Source organism: Opisthocomus hoazin, chromosome 11 (genome assembly GCF_030867145.1).
Source record: "Opisthocomus hoazin isolate bOpiHoa1 chromosome 11, bOpiHoa1.hap1, whole genome shotgun sequence".
Taxonomy (NCBI): domain Eukaryota; kingdom Metazoa; phylum Chordata; class Aves; order Opisthocomiformes; family Opisthocomidae; genus Opisthocomus; species Opisthocomus hoazin.
Window position 1 is genome coordinate 10,832,192 of NC_134424.1, and position 27,959 is coordinate 10,860,150.

At 66.3% G+C, this 27,959-nt stretch overlaps 2 protein-coding genes across 11 annotated transcripts; both read right to left on the reverse strand.

Annotated features, from left to right (window-relative positions):
- Positions 1 to 20: 20 nt before the first annotated feature.
- On the reverse strand, positions 21 to 5,995 carry SLC6A8 (solute carrier family 6 member 8). 2 transcript variants are annotated; one of them, XM_075432982.1, is made up of 14 exons: positions 5,689 to 5,995; positions 5,194 to 5,412; positions 4,672 to 4,803; positions 3,825 to 4,098; positions 3,615 to 3,747; positions 3,215 to 3,349; positions 3,022 to 3,125; positions 2,825 to 2,949; positions 2,640 to 2,752; positions 2,414 to 2,551; positions 1,740 to 1,842; positions 1,537 to 1,637; positions 1,237 to 1,407; positions 21 to 513 (listed from the first exon to the last, which is right to left on the reverse strand). In XM_075432982.1, the coding sequence occupies exons 1-14, from the start codon at positions 5,786 to 5,788 to the stop codon at positions 382 to 384; spliced, it is 1,980 nt and encodes a 659-aa protein (XP_075289097.1). In that variant the 5' UTR covers positions 5,789 to 5,995; the 3' UTR covers positions 21 to 381. The 2 variants fall into 2 exon arrangements, with proteins under 2 accessions (XP_075289097.1, XP_075289096.1); XM_075432981.1 differs by having other exon boundaries at positions 5,194 to 5,415.
- Positions 5,996 to 6,502: 507 nt separating this feature from the next.
- USP19 (ubiquitin specific peptidase 19) lies at positions 6,503 to 27,689 on the reverse strand. Of its 9 annotated transcripts, XM_075432972.1 has the most exons (28): positions 27,514 to 27,689; positions 23,712 to 23,811; positions 23,296 to 23,540; positions 21,386 to 21,442; positions 20,161 to 20,289; positions 19,473 to 19,606; positions 18,737 to 19,144; positions 18,140 to 18,407; positions 17,850 to 18,006; positions 17,673 to 17,744; positions 17,025 to 17,140; positions 16,493 to 16,707; positions 15,987 to 16,188; positions 15,767 to 15,900; positions 15,445 to 15,603; positions 15,249 to 15,359; positions 14,975 to 15,085; positions 14,715 to 14,816; positions 14,232 to 14,372; positions 13,931 to 14,049; positions 13,563 to 13,700; positions 13,109 to 13,473; positions 12,317 to 12,427; positions 11,546 to 11,762; positions 11,068 to 11,220; positions 10,792 to 10,955; positions 10,528 to 10,706; positions 7,713 to 8,666 (listed from the first exon to the last, which is right to left on the reverse strand). In XM_075432972.1, exons 3-28 carry the CDS (start codon positions 23,402 to 23,404, stop codon positions 8,433 to 8,435), a joined length of 4,305 nt encoding a protein of 1,434 aa, XP_075289087.1. In that variant the 5' UTR covers positions 23,405 to 23,540; positions 23,712 to 23,811; positions 27,514 to 27,689; the 3' UTR covers positions 7,713 to 8,432. The 9 variants fall into 9 exon arrangements, with proteins under 9 accessions (XP_075289095.1, XP_075289092.1, XP_075289087.1 ...); XM_075432980.1 differs by lacking the exons at positions 7,713 to 8,666; positions 23,712 to 23,811 and adding an exon at positions 6,503 to 6,651 and having other exon boundaries at positions 16,493 to 16,701; positions 27,514 to 27,687; XM_075432977.1 differs by lacking the exons at positions 7,713 to 8,666; positions 23,712 to 23,811 and adding an exon at positions 6,503 to 6,651 and having other exon boundaries at positions 27,514 to 27,686.
- Between the last annotated feature and the right edge of the window lie 270 nt (positions 27,690 to 27,959).

Here is a 27,959-nt window from a genome sequence, read left to right on the forward strand (position 1 = left end):
CGTCTGCCCAGTGCCGGGGCTGCCAGGGTCTCCCAGTTTATTGCCAGATGTCGGGGCGGTCGGGGTTACACCAGACAAACGCTACAGGAAGCGGTTAGTGAGCAGGGGGCGGCGGGGGCCACGGCGGGGGCCGGGGGAGGGCTGACCCGCTCGCTCCCCCGGCCCACGGCTGTCCCCCCGGACCCCAGGGTGCCACGCTCCCCCTCGCCGGGGACCCTCCCGCTCCCCGCAGCCGCCCCGGCCCCGCGGCCCCCAGCAAACCCCCACCGTGCCCCCCCCCCGCAACGAGGCCGGGGGCCGGGGGTCGCGGGGCAGCGTGGGTGGGAGGCAGTGCTGGCATTATTGCTATGGCGGGCGGGAGCAGCGCGACCCTCCCCACGCTCAGATCACAGTCTCGAAGAGCGTCGCCTTCTCCTTGGGGGGCTCCGGGGCCAGCAGCTTGGCCTCTGCCTCGGGCGTCAGGTACTCCAGGTGGTGGTGGCCCCAGATCGGGGTGGTCAGGAGCTGCCAGCGCTGTGGGGACACCGCGTCAGCAGCTGGGGACGGCAGCACCGGGGACCGCAGGGACCCGGCACAGCAATTTCCCCCCTGGAATGGGACCGAGGTGGGGACAGGGGTGGGAGTTGGATGGGGACTGAGGGGAGACTGGGACGGGGAAGGGATTGAAATGGGATTGAGAGAGGCAAAGAGGGACAGCATGGGGACAGGGATGAGATGGGGACAGGGATGGGACCGAGATGGTGACGGGATTAAGACAGCGATGTGAGCAAGGATGGGACTGGGGCGAGGCTGGGAGTGAGACAGCGATGGGGACAGGGATGGGATGCGTATGGGAATGAGCAGCGGGGACAGGAATGGGACTTGGATGGGGGTGAGACTGGGATGGGGAAGGGATTGAAACGGGATTGAGAGAGGGACAGGGACTGCACAGGGACAGTGATGGGACGGGGGCAGGATTAAGACAGGGATGGGGACGGGATTAAGACAGGGATGGGGACGGGGACAGGATACGGGTGGGGATGGGACTGGGACAGCGATGTGAGCAAGGATCGGATTCAGACGAGGCTGGGAGTGAGACAGGGATGGGGACAGGGATGTTGACGCAGGCAGTGCTGGGATTTGATTGGGGACAGGACAGGACGGAGAGGGGGATGGGACGGAGAGGGGGAAAGGGACATGGGCAGCCGAGACGGGTTGGGGACAGAGGCGGGAGGGCCCCCGCCGCGCCACCCTCACCTCGCGCAAGGAGCCTTTGCAGCGCAGGAGCTTGTAGAGGACGGTGCAGGGGATGCAGAGCATGGAGGAGAGCGCCAGGACCCAGCCGATGGCGTCCCCCCACCACGGGTACACGTACGTCTTGTTGTAGGTCAGCGGCTTGTAGTTCACCACGTGGAACAAGAAGATGCCCTGCATGGGTGAGGGTTAGGTCCCACTGGGCATCGGTCCGGCGGCCCCAGGCACCCCCCCCAACGCGTGTCACCCCCCGCGCGTGTCACCCCCCACTGCGCCCGCAGGAACACGCGTGGGCCCGCTCACCACGCAGACCAGCGGCGTCACCACAGCCCAGCACCACTTCATGAAGGGCAGCGGCCGGTAGCCGATCATGCGGGCCACGTCGTCCATGAAGCGGTCAGCACCTGCGGGGAGAGGGGCGTCAGCTGGACCCCACAGGGCACCCACGGGGCACCCACAGGGCACCCACGGCCCCTCGTGTGTGTCCCACCCACCCTGGGGCTCACCGTAGACCCAGGCGATGACCACGCACTCCCAGAACGCCTGCCACAGCAGCGTGATCCCGCTGGCCGAGTAGTTGTCAAAGAGCTGGAACACGTACATGCCGCCCTGCCGGGATGGCACCGCGCGTCACCGGGGCTGTGCTGGCCGCCCCGCGCTGGCACTGGCACAGCCTCGCCAGCACCGGTGCCCCGCCTGGCGTGGACACCCTGCATGCCATGGGCACCCTGTGCTCCCTCAGCACCCCCACAGCATGGGGACCCCCATGGCACAGGGACCCTCACGCCATGGGCACCCTGTGCTCCCTCAGCACCCCCACGGCACGGGGACCCCCGTGGCACGGGGACACCCACAGCTACAGGGACCCCCACACCACGGGCACCCTGTGCCCCCTCAGCACCCCCATGGCACGGGGACCCCCATGGCATAGGGACCCCCACAGCTATGGGGACCCCCACAGCACAGGGACCCCTGCAGCACAGGGACCCCTGCGTCACGGGCACTCTGTGCTCCCTCAGCACCCCCACAGCTACGTGCACCCCCACGCCACGGGCACCCCCTGCTGCCGTGGGTGCCACAGCCCCGGCGAGCTCCCACCCCACGCCGGGGCCCCGTGGGAGGTGATGTCCCGGGGGCAGGTGTGGGTGCCGGGCACGGGTCCCCGCGGGGCGTCCCCCACCTGTGTGACCATGGAGAGGTCGATGAGGCAGCAGACGATGCAGCAGACCGCGGCGGTGAGCTCGCGGCGCAGCGAGCCGGCCCCCGGCTGGGGGAACAGGTCCAGGATGCCCGTGATGAAACCCTCCACGCCGACAAACTGCGTCGGCAGAGAGCGGGGCTCAGCGGGGATGTGCCACCCCGTCCCCTCCCCGTCCCTGTCCCCATCCCCCCACCCGCCGCCGCACCTGGCTGTCCAGCCCCAGCACGAGGAGCATGAAGAAGAAGAGCGTGGCCCAGAGCGGGGACAAGGGCATCAGCGTCACGGCTTTGGGGTAGGCGATGAAAGCCAGCCCGGGGCCTGCAGGAGAGGGGGCTCAGCGGTGCCACCCCGGGGGGGGACACAGGGGACACCCCACTGCCCGGCGCTCACCGGACTCGGCCACCTTGGAGATGTCCACGCCTTGCTCGGAGGCCATGAAGCCCAGCACGGAGAAGACGACGAAGCCGGCGAAGAAGCTGGTGGAGCTGTTGATGACGGCCAGGATGTAGGCGTCCCTGCGGGCAGAGCGGGTCAGGGGGGGCCGCGGGAGACACCGGGGGACCCCCCCGCAGCCGGCAAGGCCCTACCTGTAGCAGTTGTTGTGGAAGCGGTTGTAGCTGCCCAGCGCGGTCAGGGCGCCCAGCCCGATGGCGTAGGAGAAGAAGATCTGGGTGCCGGCATCGATCCAGACCTGGGTGCCAGGGAGGGCGTCAGGGGTGGGGAGCGTGCCAGGGGTGTCCCCAGCGCTCACCCCCGCTTCACCCTCCTCGCTGCCCTCACCTGTGCCTCGGCTAGCTTGGACCAGTCAGGTTTCAGGTAGTAGACGATGCCACCCAGTGCCCCGGGCAGCGTCACACCGTGGACCAGCAGCAGGATGAGGACCACGTAGGGGAAGAGCGCCGTGAAATAGACGATCTGCGGGCGAGCGGGCGCCGGTGAGTCCCCCGGGCCGGGCTGCGGGGCAGGGCTGGGGCTCTCCGTCACGCGCTGCTGGTGTCCCAGCGGTGCCAGGACTTGGGGACATCCCCGGCAGCTGGCGGCACCTCCCAGACGGATGCGGGATGGGGGGGTCCCGCACCCCCGCAGGGCTGCACACAGGAGGGCAGGAGCCGGCAGTGACGCGTGCCACGGTCCCATCCCCGCGCGCTGGTGGCCCCGACGCGTCCCCCCCCAGCATCACCTTCCCGGTTGACTTGACGCCCTTCCAGATGCAGAAGTAGACGACAACCCAGGTGGTGACCAAGCAGAGGATCATCTGCCAGTTCATCTCCCCGGGCTCGCTGAGGTCCCCCGAGAGCCGCAGCACCTTGTTCCTGCAGAGCGGGGACGTGCTGAGCGCCAGCGCGAGCCTCCCGGCCCCGGGTGAGACCCCTCCGGCCCCCGCACTTACTCCCAAAACTCGATGACGGGCGAGCGCTTGCTGGCCAGGTCGGCGCAGCTGAGGTTGAAGGGCCCGGTGCCGGCGCTGGCGTTGGTGCTGCCGTTGCGGCAGAGCTCAAAGTGGAAGAGCTCGGTGCACTGCTCAGTGTTCCAGGAGTGGCCACAGGTGGCCCAGGGCAGGGTGTCCGTCAGCGAGTGGACCAGGTAGAAGAGCCCCCACACCAGGATCATGATATAGTAGGAGTTGCAGAAGAAGACGATCACCATGGAGGCCAAGCCGAGACCTGCGGCGCAGGGAGATCAGAGCCCGCGGGCACCCGGCAGGGTGGGGGAGCCGGCAGGGACGGGGCAGGACATGGGGTGCCAGTGGCGATGGCTCGGGGTGTCGGGTGCTGGTGGGGACGCAGGGAGCCAGCAGCCCGGGCCAGGATGGGGAGAACCGGCAGGGATGGGATGTGGGGAGCCGGTGGGGACGGGACAGGGGGAGTGGGCAGCCCGGGGCAGGATGGGGTGTGTGCAGCCAGCGGCACGTCATTGGGCATCGGGGAGCCGGCGGGGTGCAGCTCAGGGAAGCCGTGGGGACGCTGCCGAGGCCGGGCTGCGGCAGCCCGCGGGCAGGGCGCCGGTGGCAGGCGGGGCCGGGCAGGGCAGCGCAGGGTGCCACGGGGCGCGGGCGGCTGCCACCCTTGGCTGGGGTTCAGGGTGGCAGCGGGAGGCGGGCAAGGTGCAGGGAGCGGGCAGGGCGTGGGCAGGGTGCCGCAGGCCCCGGCGGGCAGCGGGTGCCGAGGGCAGGGTGCCGGCAGGGCGCCGGGGGCCCCGGGCAGGGTGCGGGGTGCCGGGGCAGGGCGCGGGGTTACCCTTGAAGAGCGGGGCGATGTTCCAGGCGGCGATGCCCCCCTGCTTCATGAACTGCCCCAGGGCCACCTCCAGGAAGAAGACGGGGATGCCGCCCACGAAGACGATGAGCAGGTAAGGGATGAGGAAGACGCCTGGGGGGGGGGGACGGGGACGCACGGGGCCGGTTCAGCCGCCGCCGCCCCCCCCGGGCCCCCCCCGGGCCCCCCCCTCCCGTCCCCGTGCCGCCCGCCCGGGGCGCAGCGAATGGCGAAGGCTCCTCCGCGCCCTCCCCTCGCCGCGCCGCGATGTAGGTCAGGGCGGGTAGGTGGCGGGGGGTCCCCACGGACCCCCCCCACCCCCGTGGGTGGCACCGGACACGCGTGGGGTGGCCCACGAGCTCCGAGCACGGCCCCTCGCCCCAGCGAGATGCAGGATGGGCTGAGCCCACTGGAAAGCGGGGTGGTCCCGCGTGGGGGTGGTCCCGCTTGGGGCGGGTGGTCCCGCGCGGCGTGGGGTGCCCCCCCCCCCGCCGCGGGGCTCACCTCCGCCGTTCTTGTAGCACAGGTAAGGGAAGCGCCAGACGTTGCCCAGCCCCACGGCGAAACCCACGCAGGACATGATGAAATCCATCTGCCGGGTCCACGTCTCCCGCTCCGGGGCGGCCGCTTTCGGGGGGCCGGGGGGTCCCACCAGCGGCGCCGTCATCGCCCGCTCCTCACCCGCCGGGGGGGGCTCCGCGCCCTCCGTCTCCCCGCGGCCCTCTGCTGCGGGGGAGAACCACGCCGCGGTCACGCGTGACCGTGGGGACGAGCGGGGAGGGGGGTGTCCCCCCGCGCTCCCCCCCCTGCGCGTCCCCTCGGCGCGTGGGGGCGTGACGTCAGATGTCAGGCCGGCGCGTGACGTCACAATGCAGAGCGGTGACTCACCCCGCGGCGGCAGGAGGGGGCGCCCCGCGGTCGCGTGTGGCCATGGGTCCCCCCCCCCCAGCTGCTTTCCTCCCCCCCCCATCCCCAGCGACCTCATCCCTCCCCGCTTACCGGAGCCCGCGGGGGCAGCGGCTGCGGCGGCGGCGGCGGCTTCTCGTCGCGGGGCGGCGGGCGGCTGCGGGGCTGCCGCGTCGGCGGGGACGGGGGGCATGTCGCGGGGGGCCGGGGAGCGAGGGCGGGTCGGGGGCGGCTCCGTGGCCGTGGGGGGGGGGCGTGGGGCGTGCGCGCGCGGGGGGGACCCCCCTCAGAAGCAATCCACGAAGCACTTGAAGGTGAGTCGGAAGAACCTCATTGAGGGCGGCGGGGCGCGGCGGGGCGGGCCGGGCCGGGCGGGCGGCTCAGAGCCGGGCTGCGGGGCCGGCGCCGCGCGGCCGCTCCGGGGCTCTCTGCGCCGCGGCACCGGGCGGCGGCGGAGGCAGAGACCGGTCGCACCGCCCCCCGAGCTCCATTGGCCGCGCCGCCCGCCCGCGGCTCGACGGGACTTGCAGTCCGGCACCGGCGAACCGGGGGCGCCGGGCGGGGAGGCGGGCCGGGCTCCGGAGCACCGGGGGGCACCGGGCACACCAGGGGCACCCCGTGGGCAGCGGGCTGCGCCGAGCGCCAGGGGAACCGGGGGGGCACCGGGAGACACCCGGGGACGGAGAGCGGCAGGGTGCTGGGGGACACCCGGTGCCCCAGCAAACCGGGGCACACGAGGGCAGCACGGTGCCCTGGGGGGGGTCCCAGGGGACAGCAGGCAGCCGAGGCGAGCGGAGTTCAGTGAGTTTAATGAGCGCAGGACAAACCCCGACCCGCGTCCCGTCCCCCCCTCCCTGCACCCTCCGCACCCCCCGCCCCGCACTCCCCGCGGCAGACCCCCCCCCCCCCCACGCCCTAGTCGACTTCTTCCATGCTGCTGTAGGAGGGGGCCGGGCGCTCGGCGGGGCTGGCAAAGCGCTCGGGGAGGTTCTCCGCGGCCAGCGCCGGGGCTCCGTCGGGGGCCAGGCCGGATCCGAAGGGCCCCGGGGCCAGTCCCTGCAAGCAGAAGGCGGGCGTGAGAGGGAAGGGAGACCGGCGCCCGGCGCCCCCCACTCCCCCCGCCCCGCTCCGGGGTGGGGGGCAGCCCCAGCCCGGCACTCGCGGCCCCGGGGCTGCCGGGGCCGGTCTGAGCAGAGCCCCAGCCCGGGCGGGCGGCCAGAGGCGGGGAGCAGCGGGGGGGGGGGCACGGTGCCAGCGCCCGCCGGGCTCCGAGCAACGGCTCGGAGGGGATTTCCAGGGCCGGGAGGGAGCGGCCAGCCCGGGGCCCGGCGGCGGTCACCGAGCTGCGGGCAGCCGAGGCGGCGGCCGCCCCACCGGCGCCGGGCCCTGACTCAGCCCCACGGGGCCCAGCGCCGTGGGCGAGCGGGGGGAGCCGCAGACGGCGAGGCGAGGGGTCCGGAGCGGCTGGGGGTTCGCGTGTGCGAGAGGGGTGCAGGACCCGGGGGGGGGGGCACGACACCCCCGGGCTCCCTGCTGTCTGGCCAGCCCCCCTCCCCTGCCGAGCATCCTTCCCGAGCCAGCCAAGGACACGGCCGGCGGGACCGCACCGGAGACGGAAAAGGAAGTCACAGGACTCTGAAATCACCTCTCACGCCCAAACACGCCGGAGCAGCCCGAGCCACGCTCAGCCAAGGGCAACGCGTCTCAATGTCAGACACCGCCGGAGCCACAGCCCGCGGCCCCACGGCCGGGAGCGGGAGCCCAGCCTGTGCCCCACGGCACCGGCAGGCAGGGCCCTCCCCAGAGCCCGCTGCTGCGCAGGGGGTACCAGGCACCGGTGGAGCCCAGGGCACGGTCCCCGTGCCGGAGAGACTCTGCAGGCAGCTGCCTCAAGCACAGGAAGGTCAGCAGCCGCTGCCCGTGAGCTGGAGCAGGCTCTGGGGAGAGTCCCTGTGCGGGGGTCCCAGCACACAGGACAGGGATGCCGCGTCTCTTTGGAAAACCTGGCTTTATTACCACACCGAGGTCGTACCTGTGCTCCCCCACCCCACGCCTCTCCCACGGCCCCCCAGCAGACACCCAGCCCCCCAGACGCAGGCAGCCGGGGCCGAGCAGGGAGACCCCCCACACCCCACGGCGCTACTGAGGGGAGCTGGCAGCCCACCGAGGCGGGTTTGTGCCGTGAGCACCCCAGCCCCAGGGCTGCGCGGGGGAGAGAAGCAGTGGCAGCGCTGAGCCCTCCAGCTCAGCAAAGAAGCAGAGAAGCCCTCGGGGACAGGCACCTCCGGCCCCAGCATGGCTCCCAGCGCAGGGGCAGCTGGCACGGGGAGGCTGGGGAGGCAGCCCAAGAGCCACAGGTCGCACAAGCCTCCCGCAGCAGCACAGCTGGGAGAGGCGGCCAGAGCGGGAGTCGTGTCGGGGCACCCTGCCCCTGCTGCAGCCTTTCGGCAGCTCTCCACGTCGTTCTTTGGAGCTGAGCAGAAGCAGTCGACATTCCCGGGGGGGCTCCCAGGCCCCGGCCGCGCTGCAGCAGCAACATCCCTTCCGAAGCAGCAGCAGGTACCCGTGAGGTCTGCCCCACTCCTAGCAGCGGCGAGGGCTGAGGGGTGCCCAGTCCTGGGCTGCGCCTTGGCAAGGCAGCGGGCTGGCCACGCAGCGCTGCCAGCTGGCACAGGAGATGCCAGAGCAGACAGGCGCAAGCCGATGGCCCCACGCTTCCCTCAGCAAGCTCTTCCTGGCGGTTTTCTGTCCTGCCACCCGACGTCTTCGTCGCATAGCGTCCTAGGACGGTGTGTGCCCCGGCAGCCCTGCTCCTGCAGCTGGCCACATGCCTGTGCCTATCTCCAGCGGGTCTGGTAAATGAGCGGGTAGAAGATGTTCAGGAAGAGAGCCACGATTGCGGCCGTGGTGGCCAGGACGAAGTATCTGACGCAGCCTTCGTCTGGGTGCTGGGGGGTGCCCGGACTCCGCTTCTGGCCACGGGGCCTCCAGGAGTTTCTGGCAGGCCTTTGGGGCGCCTCGAGCTGCAGCTCTTGTTCTTCAGCCTCCAGTTCCTGCCAGATCAGAGAAGCCTGCGATGTGGAAACCTGCGTCAGCACTCGGAGAACACAACGGGCTACCACCCCTCGCCATCCCCCGGGGCAGGCGGCGGCCACCCGCCAGCCCGGCCCCGTGCCCAGCCCGCCTCCCCGTGCAGCGCCGTCGCGGTCGCGCCCGCCCCGCGGCTCGCGGGGGTCTCTGCGGGAGGAACGCGGGCGGCCGCCGGGCTGGGTCTTCGTGGGGCCACGGGGAGCGGAGCGGGCAGCCGGGTCCCGGTGGAGCCGATGCTCTGGCATTGGTGGGTCCAGGCGGCAAGGGGGCAGGCAGCAGCCAATCGCGGCCCAGCTTGTGTGATCCCAGCAGGATCTTCAGGATGACGGCCAATCCAGAGCCAGGAGTGGCGGCAGGAGCAGGAGGCGCGGTCGCAGCGCAGCCAGTCACAGGTCTGCTTCAGTGGGCGGAGATGATCCAACAGCCAGTCATAGCCCAGCTTCCAGGAGGATTATCCGCAGGCGGCCAGTCACAGCCCGGCCCTTCGCTGTGCCGGGGATCATGCAGGGCAGCCAATCAGGGCACAGCTCTCCGGCGGGCACGTGGTGCCCAGGCGCGTGCGGGCGGTCCGAGGCGCTCGGGGACCCGCCGGGATCCAACGCACCCAGCGCTGCGGGGAATGTGGCGCTGCCAGGGACCCGCCAAGCTCCGGCGCCATGGGGGGACCCGCTGAGCCCCGGTGCCATGGGGGGGATCCGTCAAGCCCTGGCGACACTGCCATGGGGGGACCCGCCGAGCCCCAGTGCCATGGGGGGACCTGCCGAGCCCTGGTGACATGGGGAGGACCCTGCAGGCTCCCACCGCTGGCGTGGGACGAGCAGCGCAGCCTTGCTCTTGCCCAGGCCTCCCCCAGAAAGCGGGGCTGCCCCAGGACATGCGCAGCCCCCCCCGGAGAAGAGCAGACGGACACTAAGATAGGGGGGCACGCTGTGGCCCCCATGACAGGCAGCTCCCTGCCCCAGGTGAGATGGCAGAGCCGGGATGCCCAAGCAGCACCGGGCCGAGGGCTACGCGAGCCAGAGGGGTCGGGGGGCAAGGCCAGAAGGGCCCCACAGGGCCCACGCGTGCAGCCGGGACGGAGACGAGCTGAGCATCATTCTCAGACGCGCAGGACGACGGGGGTGCTGAGCGAGAAGGGAAGGGCTGCAGCACGCACGGCGACGCAGGGGGGCTGGCCAGGTGGGCGCCGCACCGCGCCCCAGCCCGGGCCTTCGTGTCTGACATTTACGCAAAGATCAGACAACTGTTCCCCACCAGCGCATGCCGAAAGCACCCTGCCCGCTGGCCACCCTCCCTCCTGGGCAGTCCGGCAGCAGAGCTCACTCTGGCAGCTTTCTCTGCAGCACCCTGCGCAGGCTGCCAGGCCTCTGGCTCAGCGCTGGCATTTGCCTTTTTTGCACCTAGCTTGGCCCCGAGCTGGGCCCCAGCAGAAGGCGTCCCCCACCCTGCTTCGAAAGCGGCTGCGGAGGGCAGGCCCTCACGGCTCCCGGCACAGCCAGCTCCTATTGCACCACTCGCAGCCTTCCCATAGTGCAGACCCCAGAGAGGCCGGGCCCCCTCCTCCCTCCTCCAGTGCCCTCCCACCCCAGCGGCTGGAACCAGCTCTCCTGTGGTCCCTCCAGGCAGGGATCACCCCAAGCTGACAGCAAGAACAGGGCAAGACAGGCCCCAACGCCCGGCCGGCGCACGCTCTTCAGTGCTGAAGAGAGGCAAGCACCGCACCGCAGCTGCGCCAGGCTCTGCAGGTGCTGGCAGAGGCGTGCCGGGCCCTGCGTGTGGGCATCCGGGCACGTTTCAAGGCTCTGTGGCTCCAACAGCGCCGAAAGGGACGCGAGCTCTCACCTGGCTGGCAGCAGCTTCGGCAGAGGGGGTGCGCTCGGCTCGGTGGTCTGCGGGGTGCCCTGGCAGGGGTCTCTCCACGGGAGAGTTCCTCCGGCGGTAGAAGAGGACATACGCGTATCTGGTTACCACCTGGCTCTCGTCCACGGTGGTGACTGTGCTGTCATCGAAGAGCCGCCAGCCTGGGAGGAGGGAAGGGTTAAGCAGGCAGACGGGCCACGGCTGCAGGAGAGGAGCGGGGGGGCGGTGAGGCTGGTAGATCCTCACCCACGTCGCTGCGCTGGCTGTTCTTGTCGCTGGGCAGGCGGGCGTACGCCGTGTAGTGCCCGCCAATCATGCCTCCATAGTGGTTGATCACAGCGTACAGGTCATACATCGGCAGCTGCTGCTCACCCTTCCGGCCAATGCAGAACTTGCTCAGGTCCAGGCTCCTGGGGAGAGACACGGGGACAGTTGGGGAGGGTCAGCGTCAGGCAGAGAGAGGCCGGGCTGCAGGGCAGCACAGGCAGTGCCAACCCAGACCCTTCATCCCCAGGCTCTCACCGCACGGGGAAGTCCACCATGTCGTTGATCTTGTCCCTCCAAATAAAGCTGCGGAAGGAGAAGCGCTTGAGCTGGATGATGAGGACGTTTGGCAGCCGCCACAGCATCAGCTGCTTGGAGGCCTCACGGTGCTGCTTGCACTTGGGGCAGTACCTGGGGGAAGAGCGCGATCGTTACCGGCGGTGGGGAGGGCCCCAGGTCCCACGGTCCAGCCCCACCCCAAGGTTCCCCAAACGTGGGGCTGGCAGAGGGGGTGCAGGAGGTCTCAGCCTCCCCTGCCAGGGGCAGGCCAGCACAGCCCTGCAGAGCGCTGGCATTGCTCCCTGCTGGCTTGCGGCCTCCTCCCCAGCGCACAGGGAAGGCCAGCCCAACGCTCCTGGCTGCTGGAAGAAACAGCGTGCGTGCCCGGGCAGCTCCTGGGAAAGCCCCCCTGCTGCCCACGCCCACGGGCTGGAACCCGCCCCACCACCTTCCTCACCACGCTTCCTCCGGGGCCAGGACTTCGGGCTTGGTGAAGAGATTGAGGCACTGCTCCAGGGTGAAGTGGCCGGCCCGGGCTGCTTCGCTGGCCGAGCCCGGGTCCTCCACGCACTCCAGCTCCTTCGACTCCACCAGCACAAACTCCTTGAGACGCTCGTTGTTCTTCCACACCAGGGCGAGGGAGCAGTCATCTGTCAGCTCCAGGGGGGTGTCACCTGCCAAGCGGCACACACACCTCACACCTGCCCCGCAGGGCTACACCAGGCCACCCTGCCAGGGCTAGGAGCAGCCTTGCCTGTTCTGGCTCGATATTGCAATCACGCAGCGCTGCCAGGAGGGTACAAGTGCCCCTGTGGGGCATGGCCACAGCCAGGTTCACCACCCCAGGTCATCAGAGTCCCACAGCCAGCGGGGCAAGGCTGGAACAGCTCGTCTCGGCAGCGCCCACATAACCAGCACCGCATATGGGCATCCCATTCAGACAAGAGGCGACCCAGAGATCACAGACCCTCTGCGGATGCAGGAGGTTGAAGGGAGTTGGTCTACTTGCTGAGGAGAGCAGGAACGCCACGCCTGAGGAGAGCTCCCAGGCAGCAGAGCTCTGCCCTCCCCTGTGCCAGACGCAGCTTTCGCTGTCCAGCCTGCAGCCACTGTCACATCTGGGCTCACCTCGTGCCACACAGTCCCTGGCACCCCGGCCAGGCAGATCCACCACCCTGCCAGAGGCCGCGAGGGATGCAGGTGGAGCCTTCCTGGGCTCTGGGCTCACCTTTATCTTCCAGCTTGTGCTCTCGGTTGGCAGCATCGATTTTGTTGATGTAGAACTGCGTAGCGCGTGCACTGAGCGAGTCTGGAGTGTGTTGGTACCCAGGGATGGCAGCTGTGGACAGGCAGGGACAGATCTGCAGTGGCACTGCCTGTCTGCCCTGCGTAGGGGCCAAGAATTTGCAGTGCCCCCACCCCCATCTCACATGCTATGGCCTTGCAGGGACACAACCACGTGCCCCGTGTCCTTGACTATTTTTAGTAGGCGCCTGCCCCTGGCGAGCTGTGCTCCTCTGCCTGCCTTGCCCCTTCTCTGCACATTGCTGCCATCCTGAGACGAGTGTCTGGAAACGTGACAGCCAGGCAGCCGAGCGCAAAAGCCTCCTCTCGTGCAGCTGAGTCAGAGCGAGGGAAAAGCTGCGCTCACAGCCCCGAGGGGCTCAGCCCGCACCGGGCTCTGCCCTCCCACAGCACTCTGAGGCTTCTGCCAGCCCCTGCCTTCCCACCTCTCCCACAACACCACAACACCTCTTTCCTCGTCAGGTCTGCCCCGGAGGCCTGTCAGGGCAAGGCAGAGCCTGGGCAGGCAGGCCTTTCAGGCAGGGCATCACTGCCAAAACACAGCTCCCAGGGCCTCATGTACGGCCCCCAGAGGTCTCCGGGCCAGGCTCACAAGGGAAGCACAGATGCGGTGGCTGCAGGTCACCCCAAGGAGGGAGAATTGCTCCCGAGTTGTCCTGGGGGTGCCCGGGCTCCTGGCACAGACATGGTTAGCACTGCAGCACCTCTTTCTTACCTTCTGGCTTGAGGGCTCTCTCATAGGACGGCTCCTTCTCGCAACAGCCATCACCCTGTGACTCCATGTGCTCGGAGAAGCCCGAATCCAAGCTCAGCAGGGAACTCCTGGCTGCCAGGACCTTGCTCCGGACAGTGCCGGCGTCCCCTAGCTCCGGGTGCAGCTCGGGCACAGCTGGCGAGAGCGGGGGCTCCTGCAGGAGGCTGGAAGCCCTATCCCCGTCCCCCAGCTCGGGGACAGAGGTGGCTGCTGCACAGCTGCTCTTGGCCAGGGGCTCCAGCTTGTCCGGGAGCAGAGGCTGCAGCCCCTGCTCTGGCGACATCCGGCCCAGCTGGAATGGGGGCTGGAACACGCTGACCGAGTACCTGGGCAAGGAGGTGGCCATCAGAGCTGGCCAGGCACAGGGCTGAGCTCAGCTCTGGGGCAGAAGCACCCTCCTTCCCCAGATCCCCACCTTGCATAGCCCTCCAGCAGCTGGGCCAGGCGGGCGTAGGTGAGGCGGGACTCCGGCACGCTGATGAGGAAGGGGAAACCAATGTTCTCGGGGCGGCACAAAGCCTTGTGGTCTGGCCAGTGTGTTTTCTGACATGCCCTGTAACACATACAGCCCCTGGTGAACCCAGCACCTGTGACCACCCTGGGCAGGAGCATGGCAGGGTCCGAGGGGTGCGCTGAGGACCAGGGGAGCACCGCAAGCCTGACTGGCTCCCTCCCAAAGGCCAGGCCCATCCCACCTCCTCCCAGTGGGCTGGGCTGGGCTCTCCCAACCCGCCCTTCAAGGCAGGAGACCCTCCCTCCCTGCCAGGCACCGAGCCAACTCACACGTTGCAGTAACCGACTCGATAGCACCTCGTGCAGCGCCTGAGCTTCTCATCCTCCGGCAACTGCTTCTTCTGGCAGGCCGCACACTTGGCGACGGGGCCACTGGGCACCTGCGGACGCTGCAGGAGAAAGGACCCATTGGGCAGGGAAGGGCACCCAGGCAGGACAAGGCAGCCTCGGTGGGCATCCACGCTCGCTGCAGCCAGCCACCCTTGTGTGCAGCTCTCCCCCTCCTGCTCAGCCCCACCTGCAGGCTCAGCCTCCCTGCATGCCTCCCAGCAGTCCCAGTATCCCCTCTTACCTGCTGGACCTGCAGCTCCACCACCCGCTCCTTGGCCAGCTCTGGGGACAGCACCTCAAAGCAGAGCAGCAGGTCCGTTGGAGAAACTGTGTCCAGTGAGTTGGACGGCAGGAACATGCGGTGGAAGCGGTTCTTGATCACCTGCCAGGAAAGCAGTGGAGCAGGACTGCTTGAGGGCTGCCTCACGCTTCCTCTCCTGAGAAAGCCACAGACCTCAGCCCCACAGTGAGCTGCGGGGACAGCAGTACACAGGGATGCTGGGCTCACCTCACCGCCCCATCAGGGAGGATGGACATCCCTTGCCCCACTGTGGTGGCCCAGCCCTCCTGAGCAGGGACCTGCCCGGCAGCACCCTGTGCAGGACACTGCCACCCATGGAAATGCTGAATACAGGCAAGTGACTGCAATTCCCTGGAGAGCTGCGGGAGCTGGGGCACCCACAAAAGCAGCCCACCGCTAGCTCCTCAGCTTGAGCACTCTCACCTCTGCCAGGCGCAGGTTCTCTGGTTTCACACGCACGCTATGGGCTACCGAGTCAAGCACCTCCATGGCACTGGAGTTCTCCTTGCTGATACTCACAAGAAACTGCCAGGAAAAAAGTGCCACATCAGCCACACCACACCAACACGTGCAGACCCTTGCTTAACACAAGACTTAGCCTGTCAGTACAGAACCAGCTGCCTGAGGCACCTCCAGGAGCCCCCCCCTCAGGCTGCCTACCCAGAGTAGATGGTGTCCTTTACCTTGATGGGTTTCTTGTGCGGCTCCTTTGCAAAGTAGTAGACAGTCAGCACCTTCTGCTTCTGCGGGAGGGGCACGGGGAGGTACAGGAAGGGGTCGAAGGTGATGGACACCTGCAGACGCAAGAGCACACTCAGCTGCAGGAAGTGCTCGTGGCTGAGATCAGCGGGGCAGCAGCTCCAGTGGACCCGAGATCCAGCTTTGCTCTGTGCCCTCTGAGGGTTAGGAGTCTGCTGCACAGCCAGGACAGGGACAGAGCCTCCATGGCTGCCCTACCTTGGAACACACTGGGCAGACCAGCTTGGATTTGTACTGGCCCTGGAAGAGGTCCACAATGAAAGAGTCATTCCTCATCTTGTGTCGCTGCCAGGCCTCCTCAGCTACCACCTGCGGGGAGACAGGGCTCAGCACTACGCTAAGCCACCCAGGCCAGGGCTGCTCTCCCAGTGGCTTTGGGGAGGGACATCCTCACCTCGTCAGGCCTCCCATCCGAGTCAACAGTTTCTGTGTAGGGCTTGTTCTGGATCCGGTTGAGGTCCTCGTGCAGGCCATCGAGCAGGAAGGCCATGAACTCCTGAGCATCATGCTGGGCATAGCCAGTGAACTGGCTGGCCTTGCTGGCCACGATTGCCTGGGGGGAGCACAGCAGTCAGGGCCGGCCAGCAGCCCCCACAGCAGCACCGCCTGCACCCCCCCACCCCCGTCACTCTCAGCAGCGCTAGCAGGGCAGCCAGGTGCCCATGGAGGAGTGCGGGGGACCCACCGCAGCTCCTGCGCAGCGCCGGCGGCCTTACCTTCAGTTTAGAGGGCTGGAAGGCATGGTGCGTGCCCTTCCACAGTGCCCGCAGCAGCATGGCAAAGCCGATGGCCAGGCGTCCCCCTGTCCCCAGCGGGTTGTTGTAGTTGATTTCTGACTCAAAGGACCGATCTGTAAGAGATGCAGGAGAGTGAGGGTGGCTGCTGGCTGCATCGTCCGAGCAGCAGGGCTCTGCTGGGCTGCCGCCATGGGCTCACCATGGAAGTAGTCGCGCAGCTCCCGGGTGTTGGACAGGGACTGGATGACGCTGTTCATGAAGCAGGTGTTGCCCAGGTTCACCAGCCCCGTGAAGCCAGGCAGGCACACCTTCTTCTTCTCGTCCTCATCCTCATCATCCTCCACACTCTCGGTGCTCACGGGGCTGTGTGTCATCGGTGGCACCATGCACGTCGGTTTCGGCTGCCAAAGCAGAGGTGAGTGTGAGGGTGCTGTGCTCGGCGGCTCTCTCTGGGAACACCAGGGGAACCCAAAGGCCCAAGGCACCCCTGCGCTGGAGCCATCACGCCGTCTCCCACCGGGACTGGGATAGACGGGCCAACCGCTGCCCCTAGTCCTGCCAGCTATGACTGAGGAGTGCTGCCGCCTCCTCCAGGAACAGCCTGCCGGTCTCCAGAGAAACACCCGTGGGGCAGGGTCCCATGAGAAGCACAAGTGGGCCCCCGTTTTCCCCCACCCAGGTCAAATCCAGTGTGTCCCCACTCACCGAGGGGATGTGCGGCTCTTGCTTTACTGCCACGTGCTCTGGGGCCGTACGGGCTGCCACACCATCCAGACCCCCATCTTCCACGCGTGGCTTCTCTTTGTCGCTGGCTCGGGCCTCCTCCTTGCTGGACAGGGGGTGCTGGTTACTGCCCGGGGGGTTCTTGTCCAGAGGGGTAGGGCCTGTAGGCATGGCAACCTTTGCACCACCCACTGCACCTTAAAAAGGGGGAAGGGTGGGCCTGTGGTTAGCAGCACCACGCGCAGCCCACGGCAGGCTGAGCCGCTTGGGTCCACGCTCACACACAGGCTCTCTCCTACCCCTCTTCCCCTTGAGCAAGGAAAACAGCGGTGCCCTTCCCCTAGCGCTTGGCTCGCCCTGCCTCACCCCTCCTGCCTGCACCCGCTCAGCCCCTCTCCTTCCCCAAAACCCTGCGTTGGAAGATCTGGCACCATCCGGCTGCTGCCGGCGGTGAGGAGGGCCCATGCCCCACCGGGGTGCAGCGGGCAGGCAAGACAAGAGGCAGGGTGCAGACCTCGTGTGGCTGGAGCCTCCAGCCCCCCCCAGCGCTGGCTCTGGCGTTTCTTCAGGCAGACGTCGATGCGAGACACCGTGAAGTTGTACGTGCACTGGTCCGGCTCAATAAGGTTCCTGCAAGACATGGCAACAAGTCAGGGGTGCCGCAGACCCCTCAGCAGCCTCAGACATCCGGAAGCCTCTGCAAGGCAGGGCCATGGCCTCCGGGCAGTAGGGACCTGGCTAGCACCGATCCCGAGGTGGAGCTGGCAAAGCAAGGCAGAAACCCTCGAGCCCGGCCACACCGAGCACACAGAGGGCCCCTTTCCCGGCAGGTCTAGACTGCTTGGGCTCCACCTGCCCCCTCCCCGCTGGACATCCCACCCAAAGCACACACAGGCTGGTCTGTCTCTGTCCCCAGGAGCTCTAGAACAGGCTGGGGGGAACTGCAGGCAAGGAGGCACTGGGATTTCCTTCCCCGCAAGCCACCACACAGAGCCAAGGCAGGCCGGGCTTGGGGCATTAGTGCAGCATGGTGTAAGGCAGAGCCCCAGGTGCAGCAACGAGCATTCCCCGCACAGACCCACCAGTCGGGACTGGCTCCTGCTGCAGCTCTGCGCTCTCAGCAACCTTGCCTCGGTGCAGGCTAGAAGGACGGGAGCCATACCTGAGCTTCACCTGCCACCGGAACACTGTGTGGGGCCCACAGCCAGGATGGAGGCGAAGGAAGTTTGTGTCACTGCAAAGAAGTTGGGAGAGAGTGAGAAGTAGTGAAGAAACAAGGAGCCTGGCCACAGCCAGGAGCTCTGCAGCAGCCTGACACCGTCCCGAGGCATGTCTGTACCTCGTCTGGAACACCAGCGTGAAGTCTTGCTCGCGGAACAACACCTTGGACGTCTCCTTGTGAATCTCCTTCACATAGACGTGCACTACCACCAGGTCATTGCCCTTCTCATATGAGTCATTCTTGACAAACGTCAGGCTCACAAAAGGCTCTGGCTCTGAGTAAGGAAAGCCATGGAGAGAGACATTACCTTCTTTGCACACTGAGGTGGTGCTGCAGGCTGACCCAGGAGAGGTCCTGAGCAGATGGACCTTCCCCACCAGGCCGATTCCTGGGCTCCAGCCACTCACCATCAGCTGCGGCTTCCAGAGCCACATCATCCTTGGACCAGTCCCTCTTCTCACTGTCTCTGCCCAGGGGAGGGGTGGCTGCTGGGACAGCCTTAGAGCTCTCTCCCAAGACAGGCGTGCAGTCCCGGCTCCGCAAGGCCTCAGCCGGGCTGGCTGGCTGCAGGACCCTCTTCTCCACACAGGTGGCAACACAGTGAGGGAACACCTCTGTGGTAGCCGCGAGAGGTGGCATCTCCACAGGAACAGTCTCCTTGGCCAAAACCACAGCCTTTCAAGACAGAGGGACATGGTGAAAACCAGCCACTGCCACCCCCAAGCTCCCTTGGCCCACCCGCTACGACTCCTGCCAGGCAGGCAGGCACAGCCCCACACCATCTGCTTCCCTCATACATCCCACACTCGACTCAGCCCCGTCAGCACCACAGCTCAGCGACCGCGGCGTCCTCACACCACCCTCTTGTCCACCACAACCAGGCCCAGGCCAGCCCTCAGCACCACCAGTGGGACCCTGGAGCCCATGTCATCATCAGGGACGGGTCCCTGTCAGAGCAGCATCCCCTGCACGGGGGCTGAGGGAGCAGGGGTGCCCTCAGGTACCTTCTCCAGCGGCGGTGCAAGGTCCGCGAGCGCTGTGGACGCATCAACCTGGCTGGCTCTGCCATTGCGGCGGCTGCCTGCTCTCCCGCTGTGCCCTTTGCTGGGCTCCACGCTCCCAGTGACTCTGGCATTCGGCTCCTCGTCAGTGGGAGCCACTTTGAGGTATACCGCCCGCTTGGCGCTGGGGCCGCTCTGGGTCCCTGGGCTGGCTGGGCTTTTCCCTCCCAGGGTCTCGCTTCTTCCCGGAGCACGCTTGGGGTTGGAGGGCTCTCGCCGGGACCTCGGCAGCTCTGCGCCTTCAGCCCTCGGCTCTTCAGGGGCCAGCTCTGCAGAAGCAGCCTTCTCCTTCCCGTTCTCCCAGCACGTGGCCCCCTTGGCCAGCTCTTTGGATCCATCTTTCCTTCTCTTCTGTGAAAAGCAGCGCAGCACAGTGGGAAGATATCCAGGTAGCAGCACCCCTCACGCTCTCTGCCACCCCCTCACCCTCACTCCCCCTTCCCAGAGCGCATCAGGTCTCTGCTCCACAACCTGGAGCTATGTGGCAGGCAGGAACAGGGGTACGATGACACCCCCTCCCTGGGACAGGCAGCTGGCTCACTGCCCTCACACAGCACGTGGATGTAGGATGTGTCCCACGGTGCTCCCTGGGCAGCTCAAGAGCAGGGAGCAAAACCCTCACTCCAGCTCCCTGGGGCTCCGTAAGCTCCCTCAAAAGGCAGATCCTCCCCCTCCTCACCAGAAGCGAAGACCAGGTATGGAGTGGGATCTTCTTCTGAAGCACAAGCTGTAGAAAGTTGCCCTTCTTGCACTGGACCTTGCTGCAGGAGCTCTCAATCTCCTCATAGAACTGACAGCTCCACTGGCGCCCATCTGCAAGCAGGAGGGGACCGTACCTCAGGCTGTGCTCCAGGCAGCTGTCACCTAACCCACAGCCCCTTTCACCTGCCCCAGCGATCAAGGGAGCACTCATCCAGAGCCAAGGAGGCTGTGGGCAGGCTGCCACCATACGCCAGGAGCCTTCAAGGCTTCAGGCAGCTTCCCCAGACTTGCTTTGTACATCTGGCTGGCCTCCTTCCCAGAAGGAAGGCCCTGGGCCTCCCTGCCCTCACGGGCACAGCCACTTTTCCAAGGGATACCCAGGGCCGACTCAGTCATCCCAGCGAGCAGGGGACAGAGACGCAGCAGTGGGCACTTGTTCACTTGGCACAGAGGCCAGCTCCTGCCCTCTCCAGCTCTACACCCTTCTTATTTTACGCTGCTCTCATATCAGCCCTGCCTGCTGGCTGAGGCTGTGCCAGCTGACAGCAGGGCATTGCCTCTGAAGGCAAGGTTTTATGCCTGCCTGGATCAGCCCCACGTCTAGCCCAGAGCTGCGCCAAGCCCCGCGGAAGAAACGCCTGCAGCAGCCGCTCTGTTCCCCATACCTGGTAGTTTGACCACACAGTCCGTGTCGGTGAAAGCAGCATCCACATCCTCCACCTTCAGAGCTCCACTGCCCAAGTTCAACTTGACAATGATCTCGTCAGCGTTCTGCTTCCAGTCCAGCAGCAGCTCTAGGAAGAGGGACGGAAGCATCACCCACTCGCTGGGGCACGAGTCTGCAGCGCCCACTCCTCGGCTGAGGAATGCGAGCCTGAATGCACACGCAGTTCAAGGAGCTCAACGCAGGGGACACAGATCATGCCAATTAAACGGGACACTTGCAACCTGCTCTCATCAGGCCACGAACAAGAGCACAGGTTGTGGCAGGGCAGGTGAATCTGGTGGGAACCGGAGAGACAGAAAGGCAGCGCTGCTCTCGGCCCCGTCACGCGCAGCTGCGGCGGCTGGGAAGTAGGGGTGGCTCCTGCCAACTACAAAGCAATTGCTGCTTTCCCAGGGAACAAGGAAGCCCCAGAATTACTCTGAGGGATTCAAGTGGACTCTGGCCACAACCAGAAATTGCTGCTTCCCCTTTGCATATGGAAATCAAGCAGCCCAGCTGTTGTACAGTACAGTACCAAACACTGTAGTCCTGCCAGGTGAGCACTGTTAACACGGCTGAAGCACGGGTGGGCCGGCCAGCTGGGCAAGCAGGCCACAGCCAGGGAGAAAACGGTGTGGCAGCGTTGTTCCGCTGCAGGCAGTACCCCCAGCAGGTCCCTGCCAGGCTCCAGGTCTGGCCCTGTGGCATTCTGACATCTTCAAGGCAAGAAGGTGATTTCAATCACCTTAATTTTAATCAGGTTCATTCTGCCATCTGTGGCACAGGGGTGTCCTACTCCAGCTGTCCTCAAAGCAGGCCTGGACCAAGGCAGAAACCGGCCAGCAGCACCCGCTGGGTGACGTGGATTGGGATTTTCCCAGCCCAGCCCAGCTCAGAAACGAGCAGGACAGATGCAGGCAGCGAGACATCCCAGGACTGTGCTCGGCGACACGGTGACAGCAGAGTCAGAAGCAGCCTGCCACATGCCCAGGGCCTCCTCCTTGCAGACAGCCCTTCTCCGCCCCAGGAATGCCGTGTCCCGTTCAGACAAACGCTGTGGCAAGGAGCGCTCAGGTTAGTTCTGCTCCATGCCAGAGCACGGGACAACAAGGTGAGAGCTTCAGACCCCTCGGCAAGGGCACTCCATGGCCATGCACTGACAGCCAGCGCACACCTTGACTTACCCTCCTCTGAGTCCTTCTCCTGGGCAGTCTCAGCCTGCTCGTGCTCAGGGCGAGACACTGGTGGGCAGAGAAGCAGAGCGTGGGCAGATCTGTCATTCTGTCACCTCAGAGCACAGGCCAGCACGCTGATGCCCAGAATTTCACACATTGCCTCCATCTCCCCCGAGCCTCTGTCCAGGCCTTTCATCCTGCATGTGCTGCTCATTTCCCTCTGCTTCCTCACACCTTTCCCCTCCCCGGAGCCCTGCCTGTAGCACCACAGCAAGTCAGCCCCCAGGACGGCTGCTCTGGGCCACACCACCACACCCCAGTCTAACCAGCACCACACTGGGAGCAACACAACATTACTGCAGCACGCAGACAGTGCTGCTTTGAGGCACATTTCAGTGCGAAGCTTGTGGCAACTGGGCTGTGTGCCCCTGCTCGGCGCACCAGGCTCTCAGCCTCCAGCCGTACAGAGGAGTCCTGCCTGGATCTGAGAGGGAGAACCTGATGTTTGGTCGTGCTCAAATCAATTCTGCTGTAACGAGAGAACCATGCGGCCCAGCTGCACTTTAACACTCCCATTCCTGTGCAAGCTGCCAATGTTCACGGTCAAAGCTTCCTTCCAGATCAGGCTGGGGAACCAAACTGACCTGACACCTAATCCCCGCTCCCCGCAGGGTTACTTCAGACAGCAGAAGTGTCTCAGGGCCTGCTCCACCCCCACCGGGCAGTGAGCTCTGCCATGCAAGGGGTTCAAAACAACAGCACCTTGTCCTTGAGCAGAGAACCGGCAGCAATGGGAGCTGTAGTCTCCATCCTGGAGCGCTCAGAGGGATGTCACTGCCTCCCTTGACCAGCTACAAACCAGTAGGAAAACTCTGCTGACCACCGCAGTCACTGGTGCGAAGGTGCTGGTGGGGCTGTCAGCGTGAGAAGCGCTGCAGCAGCACTGCCTGCAGGATCTACCGCCTGCTCCAGCCCCTCGGCACCCCTGCACAGTGGGGACGGAGGCAGCATGGCTGCACCGCAGCCCCAGGGAAGGCAGGAGCCCCCCCACATCAGAAGGTGTGGAGCGTCCGGCCTTACCAGAGAGACACAGCACACCTCCCACACAAGAGAAGGCACGATGCTGTGCTCTCTGCACTGTGCGGCTTCGCATCGGGAACTGCAGCCTGCTGTTCCAGCACAGGCCTCAGCAAATGCTCATTTACCTCACCCTGTAAACAAACCTGTGATTTTGAGGTTACAACAGTCGTAATGGAGCAGGCACAGAAATCAAGCAACTTTCCAGGGCCGCGGGAACTCTCGCCTGCCTCCTGCCCGCAGGCATTCCCTGCCCCACACCGGAGCCTGCGCCTGAAGCATCGTTTTTGTCACTGGATATGCAGCAGCTACAGAGGGAGTTACTCCACGGCAACTGTTCCACTTGAGCCACACCTTGCCCTGACACAGAAGCTAAAGCACCAGCCTCGCTCGCAGGCCCTGCGCTCGGTGGGTGCTGTCAGCATCTGGCTGCTTCCTTGCAGCCTCTGGCCTTGGCAAACCGATGGGGAAGCAGCGCCGCCTCCAGCTGCAAGAGCACTCGCAGGCTTCAGTCCCACTCCCTCTGCATGAGGGCATCCCAGCCCCAGCCAAAAGCAGAGTCTAGAAACAACCACTGGGGCCAACTCCAGGCTCAGGCTAACAAGGCCACGGGCCTGACCTTCCTCACATAGCCCGGGCTAAGCAGCACCTGAAGGAAGGAGGCTACAGGTCCAGGGAGGACACTGTGCCAAAGAGGATCCTACATCACACGGGTTACCATCGGCTGCAGGAAGCGATTAGTTAAATCTGTTTATCCTGCAGCAGATGGCTGCGAGGCTCCCACCCCGCGGGGCCGAGAAACCGCAGGCCAGCTCGCCGCAGCGCTGCCGAGGGGCTCTCACCTTCCTTGCTCTCCTGGTTGGCTCGATCCTTCTGCTTCTTCTTGTTGGTGGCATCATCCAAGCCCCGAGACACTCTCCTCTGGCCAGGGGCATTGGTGCTGCTGGACATTTTCAGCCGTTTGGAGGACACAAACGGCCCACCGGGGTCGGTAATGGAGTCTGGGTCAGGGGTGCGACGTTTTCTTCCTGGCCCAGCTATCTTGGCGACTCTCTGTGGTCAAACTCTCTGGCAAGGAACTAGAGGCCTAAAGAGAGGAGAGAGCGTGCGTGGCAGGAGGAGCGGGCGGAGAAGGCCCAACAGCATCAGGATCCGCTCTCTGCCCCAGCACTGGGCCCTCCCAGGGCCAGTGCCCTCACACGACCTTCACTGTGGTGTTTACAGGCAGCCCCACACAGCGCTCGGTGAGGAAACCTACCTCATCACAGCTGTTACAAGGCTTATTGCCAAAAGCACGGGCTTGTCAGAGCTCCCAAGATACAACCCGGGGTCTTCCATATGTGGCAGACATTAAAAACCTGGAAAGCAATTGTCACGCTCACAGCTCCCACTACAGGAACACCGGCCCAGAGGAGCCGCCGGCACTAACAACACCCGCAGGCAGAGCCAAGGGCGGGGACACGGGGAGGCCCCGATCCGCAAAATTCAGGCTCCAGGGTCAACCGGGGCAGCCGGCCCCACGGCTCGGGGCAGCAGCTATTTCGGTCAAGCTGTGCCCCACGCAAGAGGGCGGGAACGGGAGCGAGTAACACCCTAAGAAGGAAGAAAGGGAAGAAGCAGGAGCAGGCCCGGAACGGTCTCTTGTGACAGATGAGAGCCGAGAGCGGAGCTCCCTGGCAAGAGGAGAGTTCCTCCCCCTCCACCCACCAGCTGGGAGCTTAACCAACACGACTGCACCTTGCATATTCATTTACAGACAGCGCCAGTGGGGCCTGGCCTGGAAACAGGACACCTCTGCTGCCCGTGCCCCACGGAGACGTCCCCTCAGACATGCCCTCCGAGGCAGAGCCAGCTCCCCTGCGGGGTCTGGGAGCTGCTGGCCCAAGATCTGGTCTCAGTTTCGCTCTCTGGTTTTGCTTCTGGGTGTTCACGGCTTTGACAGAGGAGAGCTGGAACAACCTGCTGAAAACGGTCCCGCTCGAGGTGCCTGTGCGGAGGCGGTGAAAGCAGAGAGCTGGGCAGGCATCCTCCCTCGCAGCCCCAGCTGCACACCCTGGCCCCGGCAGCGCTCACCGGTCCGCAGGGCTTTGCTGCGGGGGAGCGGGCCCAGCCGCGCGGATCCTGCCCACCCCCCGGTGCACTGATTCACAGCTCATCCTGCGGCCCCGCTCCCGTCTGAGGACACAGAGCTGAGCCCGACAGCATCTTGGCCTGGCCCAGCTCCGCTGCGCCAGCTGCCTTCAGCGGGAGGCGAGCCGTGCCCTCGGAACACCCTGTCCTGCCCTCACCCGCATACCAAGCACAGACCCCACAGCTCCCGCTCGGGCACGGCTGGGAGGCACCTCCAAGGGAAGCGCTCGGTCGGCAGCAGTGTGCGGGCAGCTCTGCGCTGCCCACCCCACATCACTGGGGCATTTGTGTTCTAGCAGCGCTCGGGGCAACAAGTAGCCACAAACACGGAGTTGTAGCCACAAACTGCAAGGGACCCCAGAGAGCAAAGCAGTCCTACCCTGCCCTCGGCTCCAGCAAAGCCAGCCTCACGACAGGCGCTGTGCCCAAACCGCTTCTCTTCAAGCCAAACCGCTCTCGTAGCCAAGAGCCATTGAAGCCAAGCGAAAACCGAGCGCCGAGTCCAGCCTGGCTGCCTGGCACAGACAGCTCCCACCACCCGCGGCGGAGGGGCCCGAAACAACCCGGGGACGGGGATGCTGAGCAGGGCCCAGCGTCAGCCCTGGAAAGCTTGAAGGAACGCAGGAGGACAGCAGTGCCTCCCCCAAGCTGCTACACACACTGGGTCTCCCCAGGACGCAGCAGTGCCGCTGGCTGCAGAGGGCACAGAAAGGGCCTCGGCAGCGGTGAACGTGGCTGTGGGTCGCAAGGCTGGACCTCTGACACCAGCAGGCCACTGCTGCCAGCTGCACGCTGTTACTGAGCTCCAGTCCCCACCAACACCGAAACAGGTTGGCTACAAAAGCTTCCTGGTGCTGAGAAAGCGAACCTGGGCTCAGCAGACACGGGAAAGTGTTTTTTGCAGAATTTCTTTCACCTCCAGGCTGAGAACCCCAGAAGGAGTGAGACAAGAAGCAGCAACTGCTTCATGCAGGGCCAGGTGAGGCTCCACGGCCTCCTCCCTGTGCCTCTGAAGGGGTGGCACAGCGTAACTGCCGGGCAGTGCGACAACAAACTCCGTGAAGGGTCCTGGAGGGCTGAGAAAGGATGGTCCTCTGCCCGAGGAGGGGTGAGGAGAGCCAGGGTTGTGTGTCTGCTGCCGCTCCTCCGGGAGAAGCCTGCTGCTCTCACACCTCGCTGAGGGCTTGGCTCCCTTGGGTGCTTTGCCGACAGTTATTCCTAATGGCAGGCAGGAACTGAGCGGGGCTGGAGCGCTGCCCGATTCCAGCTGCCAGACCGATGGCAGCCCGAGGCCGCTGCAGGCACCGTGGCATTTTGGAGGCGTGCAGGCAAAGCACAGGTTATTCCCATTCACCTGTCCTAATCCCTGAGACTTTTTGCCTCTCTGCCATCAGGAAATGTGCAGCCAGGTGGGATGTTCACCCCCGCGATGTGCAGGGGCACGGAGCTTTTGGCACTGCCGATGTCGGCACTACAGGAGCCGCTGCAGGGGAGAGATGGTGAAAGGCCACCCTGGCTGAATGCCAGGTGTGCTTCCAAGAAGCTCCCGATGGGCTGGGCGCTCGTACAAAACCTTACTCAATCCTCCTCCAAATGGGGAAAGCCTGGCCACGCTGCTGAGAGAGGAGGTGTCTCCTTGCCCTCTGCTCTCCCAGCCTTTGTGCTGGTGTGAGCACCCACGTGGCTGCAGCGCGTACTAGATCAAGACAGCAGCCAGACCAAAACTGTTTTCTGCTGAGTTTGTCTTACCCTAGAGCAGCCCCCCAACCCAGTCCATGCTGGGGCTGCACAAACACTTTCCCTGGCCAGAGGAAAGGGAGAACTCGGGAGGGACGGGCTGGGGAGAAGGGCCGCCCCGTCCCATGGCAGCACCATACTGGGCCACAGTAAATGCTCACAGAAGAACAACAGAAGGTGCACAACAAAATACAGTCTGTCCCTCGTGCTTGGAGCACATTTAGGACTCAGCAGGAAGAGGCCCCTTGGTTCTTGCCTGTAGCACCCCCTGCTCAGCGCCCAAAGGCCTTTACTGGGGTGGCTGCAGGGCAGGTTGGCTGTCCCCCAGCCTCACCCTTCCACACGGACCTTTGGCTCCTGCACATCCCAAATACAGCCGACAGAAACACTCCCTTCACTGGCACAAGTTCTTTTGTCATCTTCCGCTCCTCGTCCCCCCGAGGGATCAGAAATCTCAAGACTCAGACTCATCTCTTACTTCAGTTTCTCGGCGCGCCCAACCCACCGGCGGAGCCAGGATAAGCACAGAGCCGCTGAGGGCAGGCGTCCAGCCCAGGGCTGCTGCACATGCCATGGGCATCCCCGTGCCCCCAGAGCCCCACGCCAGCAGGCAGCCCTTACAGCCGTGCCGCGGGGGAAGCCCGGCCGGCCCAGCTCCCCGTGGGCCCTGACGGGTCTCTGGGGAAGATGAGCCTGACCGGAGCCCTGGAACAGGCTGCCCAGGGAGGCTGCAGTCTCCTTCTCTGGAGATATTCCAGACCCGCCTGGACAAGGTCCTGTGCAGCCTGCTCTGGGTGACCCTGCTACGGCAGGGGGTTGGACTGGGTGACCCACAGAGGTCCCTGCCAACCCCCACCATCCTGTCATTCTGTGCCCGGAGAGCAGCCAGCGGCGGGCCCCGGCCTCAGGAGCGGGGAAGGGGCCGGGGAGCGGTGCTGCCGCCCAGCCGGGCGAGGGCCCCAGGCGCTGCCCCCGGTCAGGCGGAGCTCCAGGCCGCAGGCCCCGCCGCCCCCTGCTCCCGCCCCGGCCCCGCGCCTCAGGCCCCTCTCAGGCCGCCGCCGCCGCCATCCGCCGCCCGCTCCCGCACCGCCCCGGCCCTGCCTCCCGCCCCCGGGCCGCATCCCCGGCCTCCCGCCGGCCCCGGGCCCTGCCCGCCGCCGCTCCGCTCCCCGCCCGGCCCGGCCCGCACTCACGGCCCCGCCCGCCGCTCCGGTCTGTTTCGTTCCGATCCCAAGTTCCGAGCGGGCCGACTCAGGAGACAGGCCCCGGACCGTGACGCGCTTCCGGAAGCCGGCGGGCGAGCCCACGTGACGCGGAAGCGCGAAACGCGGGAGGGCGGGGCAAACCGGTCATGTGACGCGCGGCAGGGGCCGCCCGCTGGCTCGCTCCCTCCCTCTCCCGGCGCCCGGCTCGGCGGCGCCATGGCAACGACGCCCGCCGTGACGTCACCGCGGCGCCCGACAGGCGCTCCGCCCCCAAAGGGCGGGCGAGGGCGCGACCCGGCCAGGGGCGTTCCCATGGCAACGGGGCGGGCGGCCCGGGCCCGATACCCGCGTCCGGGTGTGCGGGCCCGCCGCCTCCCCGCGCCCCGCCGGCCGCTCCCACAGCGCGGCCCCCGGCCCCGCCGCGCCCGGGCGGG